The 10,142-nt window shown below is 28.1% G+C and overlaps 1 protein-coding gene across 1 annotated transcript in view; it reads right to left on the reverse strand.

Moving 5' to 3' along the window:
- Positions 1-10,142, reverse strand: part of LOC100164803 (ATP-binding cassette sub-family A member 1-like) — a 32,964-nt gene that overhangs the window by 401 nt on the left and 22,421 nt on the right. The window contains exons 7-15 of the mRNA XM_029492829.1: positions 9,329-9,552; positions 8,990-9,272; positions 8,806-8,931; positions 8,513-8,728; positions 8,190-8,453; positions 7,885-8,126; positions 7,659-7,806; positions 3,525-3,735; positions 3,244-3,460 (exon numbers count right to left, since the gene is read on the reverse strand). Of these exons, the coding sequence (XP_029348689.1) occupies positions 3,244-3,460; positions 3,525-3,735; positions 7,659-7,806; positions 7,885-8,126; positions 8,190-8,453; positions 8,513-8,728; positions 8,806-8,931; positions 8,990-9,272; positions 9,329-9,552 (1,931 nt within the window). The remainder of the gene's footprint in view (positions 1-3,243; positions 3,461-3,524; positions 3,736-7,658; positions 7,807-7,884; positions 8,127-8,189; positions 8,454-8,512; positions 8,729-8,805; positions 8,932-8,989; positions 9,273-9,328; positions 9,553-10,142) is intronic.

A 10,142-nucleotide genomic window follows, 5' to 3' on the forward strand; every position in this document is an offset into this window, starting at 1 on the left:
GACATAATATTATCATTGTGTATTAATTGTACCAAAAAATAAATAAATTTATTAAAAAAATCAATAAATCATTTTATTATTATTAAAACATGTAAAAGAAATTATTAAAACTGAAAAATGTTTGATGTTTTCATCAGTTATAGTAAGAAAATATTAAAATCTCAAAATAATACTAATAATTACAAAAAATATTTTAGATCAACTATGAACCAAGAGATGTATATATTTTTTTTAGAAAGGCTTTATTCAATTAAATTTATTTAAGTTATAAATTTATCTAGATTATTAGTATTAACAATAATTTTAAGATCAGAAAAAATGCAATAATAATAAATAATACATTTTTTTTCAGCTTACATTTCTTTTTTATAATATTTAATATAAAGTTATATTTATTATAATAATATAAACCATAATAACTTGATTCTTTTAATATAATAATATGTAGGCACAGTAACATTTTTTACAGTAATAAAAAAACATCAAGGATGTCAATAAAATGTTATTTGTTGAGTCAATATGTAACCTGATATATTGTTACAATAGAAGTTGATAAATATTAAAAATATCAGGGCTTGAAACCGGTTTAAAAACTTAATTAAAAAACTAGTGTAAATCGTTAAAAATCAAAACTGAAAACTAAATTAAACGCGATACCTATCGAAAATAATTGGGAACTGGTAGTAAATTTCAAACCAAAACCAGAAAAAATTGGAAAACGGTATACAAAATTGAAACCAAAACCGACATTTTCTAACACCGGTGGGGAAAATTGAAACCTAAATTGAAAACATTAAAAACCGGTAGTTATACAAAATCGAGACACAAACCGAAATATTTTCAATCGGTTTTAGCCCTGAAAAATACATAGGAACAATTTTTTTTTATACCTAAGCGTTTAAATTTGATTTTTGAGACCATTTATCAAATACAATTTAAAAACGATTTTACAGTTAAATGTATAAAATGTTCAAATTTTATAGTTACGGATTGAAAATTTAAAATACGGTTCCACGTAAATAAGTAAATAAATTACTTTATTCACAATAATATCATCAAATAGACTTAGTAATATCACTAATATAGTAATATCACAGACTCACTGGCAGTCTTCGTTCAGAATCGGTTTTCGCATACCTACTATTATATTGTATCATTGAATTAAAATTTAACACTATCTATGAACTGTAATTTAAAGTTAATAAATTGATCGAGTGAACATTGAACATATTATAAATACCTATATACCTACTGATATCAATAAAATATGATAATCGAAAAATTACGAAAAACTGGTAAAAATGGGATTTTAATTTCTAATGCTTTATTTATCACCATAGAAACGAATATAAAATAATAATATTATAATATTAATTCAACTTGCCTACATGATATAATAAACAATAACAATATACAATATCCAGACTGACAAACCGTCTCTTAGTATTATAATAGGCTGACTGAGTAACTGACCGTCTTCGATCAGAATCGTTGTTCCATATAATATGCTATCAATATACATCTATTCAGGATATTTTAAAAATATAACAGGGCTATTCAATAAAAAACGTCTAATCACAATAATTATCTTGTAAATAAAAACAAAAAAATTGTTGTTATGTAAGGTACAGCCATAAAAAACTCGATTTTAAGGGGTTTGATATAGGCAATTTTTATGATAATCTAAGTAAAATTAAAAGTGTAATAATCTTATATATTATATTCAAATACTAATTCAAAGTGCCTACTTTGAATGTGGTCACATGTAATAACGACATAATCAACAATGGTTGTTGCGTAATTATTAGATTATTAAATTATTAGATTATACCTAAAGAAAAATTGTCATATCCGGGACAAACTTACGGGTACAATATTAACTGAAAATTTACCAAATATTCACACTTACTAGAAGAGAACTTTATCTGCTATAGAATTTTTTTTTATATAAATATATCCATATTCACAAATTTCTGATAAACAAATAAAGAAAAAAAAATATGTTGCAGAATGAATAATTTGGATTGTTTTTAAGTTACAAAAAAAATTTAATTTGAATCTACACTATTTTTTATATTGGGTTAACCTTAACAATAACTATAAAATATAAAAATTATATATGCACTTAATGAAAAAAAATGAATGATTAGGCAAAAATAATAATGAATTATTTTAGTTTTTTTTTTGTCCATAAATGTTAAAAAGGTGTATTTGTTTGGTCAAAAAGCGTGAAAATTTAATACAAGACTTCTGACTTCTAATGTAATATTTCAATAGCAGTTGTAAAATATTAAAAATACATAGGCACACATTCTTTTTATAAGCATTTCAAGATCGAGTTTTGACAAAATTTATCAAATTTAAAATTTAAAAATGATTTTGTGAGTAGTTAAAAATTTATAAAATTTGCAACTTTTACAAGTACATAAGGCTTGAAAATGTAAAACAAGGTTCCATGTGAATAGGTAAATAAATTACTTTTACTAATATAAAATTGTTATTCTCTAATAATTTTGGTTTAATTTATCATCCACATGAAAAACGAAACCAACTTGATTATAATATATATACATTTTTTACTAACATTACACGAATCTACAAAGTTTGTTTCACTCTGATATTGTTTAAAAAAGGTGTCGCGATATTAGTACGACAGTTCTCAATCTCTTTAGCCTGTGGTACCCTACGTTGGACAAAATTCTGAAACTCAACAGTAGTCTCTTTTTGTGAATACTACCATGAACAGATATTATAAAGACCATGAGTTCTCAATGATTTTCAATTTAAGGTCATGTAAAAATATCAGCTAAGTACCTATGACAAAACTGAATAAAGATGATCGCGGAAATCGTGTGTTATTAGCATTTATGTGGTATTCTGCAGGTGTGCTAGGCCTGATTACTATAGTATACCTAAAAATGTGTGGAGGTGAATTGGATAAATGTTAAAAATAATTGGACAAAAAGTCCAGCAACAATAAAAGATAATCAGATGAATAGTTCATTATAAAACTATTATTGATATTATATTAATAATTAGTCTTAGTAGGTAGGTGCACATTCAATTTGAAATCAACAAAATTGAATTGCAATGAATTGTAAATAATATTGATTTTTTTCCCATGGGCTGTACTGACCTAGGGTAGGTACTGTAATACACAATTTGAACCGCTGAACTAGTTGGTACTTATGTATAATTAGGTAGGTACTTCAATAAAATAAAATTGTAATAGCTCAATCTCACCGTATGTTCATCTTTTAAACTGATGTCTGGAGCAAACTGACTTTCTATATCAGTTTTTAGTTCTGAAACATTGAAATTTTCAATATTCCGTAGTTTTACCATTATTGTAAATCCTTGTCCATAACGATTTTTCAAATATTGTATATTACCAATACATTTTAATAAACCGCCCACCATTATTGTCAAACGGTTGCAAAGTGCTTCACATTCATCCATACTATTTAAGTAAATTAAATAAGAATTTTATCTCAATATAAACATTGTTTACATAATGTTTTTACCTATGCGACGTAAGTACAATAGCTTGTCCACCTCTTTGACTAGCAGCTAATACTTGCCATAAATTATGCCTTGCCACGGGGTCTACTCCACTAGTGGGCTCATCCAAAAACACGACAGGAGGATCTCCAATTAATGCCATTGCAGTGTTTAATTTTCTCTTATTACCACCACTATATGTCCCACAGATTCGATCTTTATGTTCTTCAAGACCTATAATAACGATGATGATAATAATAAAAATGCTGACAAAAACATTACTAATAGTACATTAGTACCCATACAAATGTTGAAATTTTCAAGAAAAACGGTTTATGATTTGGATGTAGAGATATTTTTTAGAAAAAAAAAAATTTGAAATGTAAAGTGAAAAGTTATAATTTTGCAGAAATATGTTTATTAATATTTCATATTCACTAACTGAAATAATGAAATGAAAGTTACACTGTATTCTTTACGATAGTACAGCTGCGATGGTTATAATAATATATCATTCGGATGCATCATGCTATGTTACTTTTGACTAGAAGAAAGTCATAATTGCATATTTTTTCTGGCTAACTTAACTGTATGCTTAGTAAGCACCTACACAATACATTCTAAGACGTTTGTGATTCAGTTTTTAGTGCATATTTTTGCGCATTTTTGCATATTATGAAATTGTCGGGTTCAAAGGTCATATTTTTGATTATAGGAGCATATTTTAAGTTTTTAATGCATATTTTGATAGTTTAACAAAAATAAAGCACTTCGGTAAATATTTTTCATCATCAAACAAGGTCAACTGATAATAAACGCTGTGAATTTGTCATAAAGACACGATTAAAGATATATATAATTTATGCCATCCGTATAATTTAATATATATATATATATATATATCTTTAATCGTGCATAAAGATACTAATTTTTATCTTAATGTTAAGTGGGTAGATTAGATGACAATATTTTCTCAAACCGGAATAGTATAAAGAATAAGAAGTGTGCTCAATGATAAGACTGCACATATTTTTTTAAGGGGCAATGCATAGTATTTTATATGGGTAATTTTATGCAACCAAAAATTAACAAAAGGTGACGTCATGCATACACATTTATTCTTATGCAATGCAGTATTCACAAAAACACAAGGCGTTGCATATGCCTAGAACCAAACAGTGGCGTCATTTGGGGGGTGGCAGGGTGGGCATTTGCCTCCCCCTTGTCATTAGCGGGCCGCTGTCGGGCCGGGTATGGGCTAGTTTTGGGCCTTTATATAGTAGCTAATAGGTAATTTATTTAAGTAACCTCTACATATATGTATTAATTATTTAGTTATTGTTATCTCTCAAAAAAATGTAATGGGTTACTTACCTGTATGCTTATGATGTCAACCTTTGATACTAACTAGTAAGTATACAATTATGTATAAGGAGGGTATTTGTATTGAGATAAAAATGCAATATTGTAATGTAATGTAATGTAAATGTTATAGCGAGCTTTTTTTTCAGTTTTATTTTGGGCCGGTCAAAAATTTTGCCCCCCCCCCCTCTCAAAAACTGAAATGACGCCACTGGAACCAAAACGAAAACACGGCTTGTGTTGAGCATACTTCTAATTCCTTATACTATGAATACAACTTACAAGTACATAGACAATTGAATTAAGTAAAATAATTAAAATATTTACAAAAAAATTTACTCTTTTAGTTTAATATGGGTGTGTAATTTTTGTTTCAGGGCATATTTAATTGCATATTTTTAGTTTTTTGATACATAAAGTGATGATTTTTAACTGCTTAAAATATAATGACCTTGCTCTACTTATGAGCTGATACGACTAGATGGTAAAAAAATAATTATTGTAATTTAGTTTTAAGGGGCCTCGCTATGGCATTGATTTATAGAGAATCATTTTAGGCAATTTCTAATCTCGTCGTCGCCACCCGAGATCTATGTGTTAGTCGTAAATGATTTTAGTGTGTGTGGCGTTCATGCAAGTCAATTGTAGCGGTACGGATGGCTCTTGCACGCACTCGCACGGACATGTCAGTTTGTGATATTGTGATCATGAAAAATGTTTATTTTTCACTCAAACATACGATTCTAATTTCATCAATAACGTCGCAATCTCATCTGTTTGTATTCTGACAAAATATTCTTTTTTCCACAACTTGTACGAGGGATCGATCGAGGCACATTTTTTAAATTGTATTTAGTTAATTAAATATTTAAGTTGGAAATTATTTTTTGAATTTTTTACATTCTTTATTGTAATTTAAATTACAAAAATTAAAAATGTGGATCGATCGTTATATATTGTATATATTACGGACAATCCGAATAGATTTTCAGAATGAAAATTGTGATAATTGTCGACACGTATCGTTGGAATTAGTAACAGTAGTTTTTGACAAAAAAAGACGTGGTAGTGAGGCCCCTTACTGTGGAAAGTTTTGAAATGGTTTCCTAGACATGAGGTGTAAACATAACGGAATAAACAGGCTTCCTTACTATTCATTTTTATCTTTACAAAGAATTCAAAACCAAATCAAATAAAACTTATAAAATTATATAATAATAATTATTATTATTATTATTTAATTTTATTTATTTTTTTTATTTTTAATAGCTTCCAGTAAAAACTATTGTAGCTCGACAATTATATAAGTACATGATATACATAGATACAATGACTGTGTGGTATTGCAATAGTATACATTTACAATGGTATAGGTAAGAATAGAAAGAAAAAAAATATATATATATAATTATACATTGAGAAGAGTCTTGGTAATTTATATAATATTAATTAATGATATAGAGTAATGAAATAGAATCGTAAATTATAATGAGTGCGTAGTTAATTTGGTAATGATAATATACAACGAGTTGATTGAGGGAAATGGAATTTGGATTATGGTGTAAATTGTTTTTGTAGAATAGTGGTGAGGAGGGAAATTAGTGGATTTATAAGAGCGGGGAGTTCTGTGATAAACTTGGCTAACAAATTGTCATTTGGGAAATTATTATGTGATAAACTATTATTGGAATTGGTGATAGAGGCATATGAAGCTTCGGGAAGATGAGGAGGAATTTGGAGAGGGGGGAGCGTAGGAGCAGTATTCGGATTTAAGTAATTTGATTTTGTTGAATCGGCTGAGAACGTTTCTTATGTTTGAGAAGTTCATTATATTTTGTTGCTTTGAGGTTAGCTTGGTTTTTGATAATATTTTTGTACACGGGACAGCCATTGTAGGAGGCTGTGTGTAGTCCTGAGCATAATGCGCTTTTCGCGGGAGTGGTAGGTGGTTTTGAGAAAATGAAAATTAAAGAAAATTACAAGGTAGATAATTTCTTTAAGACCAAAAGCATACAAGGAATATTTTCTTATAGTTCTAATTATAATAAAATAAAATACAATAATATATTTTTTGTTCGATGTTTTAATTTATGTATGACGTTAGAAGATTTATTTATCTGATGTATTGAATAAATAATCTTTATTTGATATAATAAGTCTACCAACTATTAAGTATTATTATATATGTTACGTACCTACGTATAAATTAATTATGTATAAACTATGTACAGCATATCACACGTCCTTAGCAATATCTAACGAATGTAACTAATAAGACAATTAGTATATATTATAACACGCGGAGGTCGTCGCAAAAGCATAGTATGAAACAATCAAACCGTAAAAATGTCGTCACACGTATCTCCTCGGGAAAGTCAACACTCATACGAAGGATACGAGTCGTCCAGCATACCAAGTTCGAGACCAGGACTCTGTCTCATGACCGGATTTAGCCACTACAACGACCACCCACTCCAAAGGACCCGATCATATATATACGAGCCCATGACAAGAGCTCGTCAGACGGTTTAGGGACACATAAGACACTTAGAGGCAGGTTGTAACACCACTTACTGTCATATATTTATAATATTGTAATTTTGTACTTGTTAATAAACACTCAAATATAACATAATACATCAAGTGTTCATCTCTGCGTTGGTGTATGTATCGACGTCAGTTGGGACGTAACATATACCCAAATACGATCTTATTATTTTTACAAATAGGTATTATAGGTAACTTATGATTACTAAATGTCCTAAAAGTTCCTATTCTAGTAATATTTTACTTACCTAAAAGTCTAATCCATTTATCTACATGGTTTTTGGCGTTTTCTGGCGAAATTCCTCTCAAAATTGCCATTAGTTTTAAAGTTTCTCTTGCAGTAAGTTGATCATTTATCGCATCGAATTGAGGGCAATAACCAATCAAAGAAACATACTATAGGTACAGCATTATTAATTAATTCATACAAACATTATTAATCGTAATATTGTATTGCATTTTGTTTTTATTAACCTGATTTATGTCAGAGCTGAGTTTGTACAACTTATCAGTAAGAATAGAAGCGTCACCTTTTGAAGGAAATATATCTCCAGTTAAAATTCGGAATGTAGTTGTTTTACCTGCGCCATTCACACCGAGTAAGCCAAAACATTCACCAGGGTAAACAGCAAAACTTATACCCCTAACACCGGTGAAATTAAAGCTAAACTTTTTAACTATGTCATCAACCACCAATAATGGTGATGAAGCACTATCTAGAATGTAAACATAAAATGTATTAAATTGTGATTCGTTAACAAAAATGTTTCATTTATTACTTGAATGAGTCTTAGCTGCATTAACTTTGTCTCTTTCACTACTAACATCTGGATCTTCATTAACATCTCTATAACTAACACCAGTGCCATAGATTTTGTTAAATACATACTGATATAACCGATGAAATATTTTAAAATCAAATAACAGTATAACGGATATGTAGAGTATGCTACTAAGTAATAAAAATAAAGTTTCTTCTAGTATGCCATTAGGATCTTCATCAGATTTGAAAACAAAATAACTTTTACGTTTAGAACCAATAGCTAAAATATTAAAATTATGAACAGTTGACACGAAAAAAATAAAAATAATAAGAACTTACCTTTACACACTTCAATCATTTTAGGTGATTTACATATTTTACACATGTTGTTTTCCCATGTTATTTTTATAAATCCCGATAAACACAATGGAAATGAAAAATGTGGAATAATTAAAATTATTAACTTTATTATATTCATTGTGTTGAAGTAATTTATTTTATTTCTCTTTCTTATAGCGTCGCTTATTAGAATTAAGATAATATTTATAAACATTCCTGTAAACATATCAACCTTAAAATTATCAATAGCGTAATAGCTAATAACTGCTGAGCTTTAAATATATATATAATACCTAAAATATAATTAACTGCAATATACAATAACATGGCGCTGACAAGTGTATTTGTTAAATAGCTATAAACATATGCATAGAGAATTGCACTCCACCCATAAATGAATAATAATGTTAATAGACCACCTGTAAAAATCATATTTAAATTATACATTGATTTAAACTTAGAAATAGATTAACTTACCAACTTCATTTAAACCAGTAAATATGTCATTTATATCCGTTAAATACATAATGGCCATGGTTAATAAAACCACAACTATGTAACAAAAATAGTCCCAAATGAAGCAAGTAACCCAATACATGATTGGTGAAAGTTTAGTCATCATTTGTAATTGTTTGATTCCACTTACTCTTTCATTTAATGGTAACGCTATAAAATATCCTATTAAATACAGTAAACCAGGCGTAAAAGTAGTCATCCAAAGAAATACTAACGAAGAACCAAGTCCCTCATCACATTTTTTCTAAAAAAAAAATTATTGTATCTCGACTGTATATTTAGTTATGACAAATACCTTACTGCACTACTCATTTTTATTGGTTCATTAACAGTTGAAATATATGATTCATCATTTCCGGACAACTTTTGTAATAGTGCATTAGAATAAAGATTTACTCCAATTGCTGGAGTATGAATAGCTATGCTATTGTAAAAGATGGTTGAATTTGTTTTGTTAAAGTCACCAGCAATCATAAGATTTGTTCTGTAATTTAATACGTCTTTTTTGCACATTTTTAATAAATCTATAAAACAAATATTCCATTATTGATTATATTTTTAATTTGAAAAAAAAATGAAGAATAAATAATTCAAATTTGTTAACTAAATTTGTTGTATTTTAAGTCTTATTGGCCGTTGTACAAAATTGTAGATTCTGAGTTACAATATATTGTAAACAAATTCTGGTTTTACTAAAGAAGTGGCATGACATTTGTTAATGTAAAATATATTTAGCTATTACAAAAAAAAAATGTATTTATGTGCGTTATCTTGCTGGGCAGACTATAGTTACTTAATATATAATACAATTATTTGAAACAATACCAAATGATCATAGTAATAGAACATAAATTGTGGTAATAACATAGGTGAACCTAAAGAAATACTAATATTTTTACTATAAACTAAACTTAACTTATGATGTCAAAACAGTAAGAGATGGATATAAATCGTCCACATTTGTTATGCTCGTTAAGCTGCATAAAGCCAATAAAAATATGTAAAAACCTATAGATCCGCTCTCCAGTTATAAGGGACAAAAATAAAAGCATCTAACTAGATATTCTGACCTAAATTATCTACTTTCTTATCGAAACTGTAGCTATCTAATCTT

The sequence above is a fragment of the Acyrthosiphon pisum genome, chromosome X (genome assembly GCF_005508785.2).
Source record: "Acyrthosiphon pisum isolate AL4f chromosome X, pea_aphid_22Mar2018_4r6ur, whole genome shotgun sequence".
NCBI lineage: Eukaryota > Metazoa > Arthropoda > Insecta > Hemiptera > Aphididae > Acyrthosiphon > Acyrthosiphon pisum.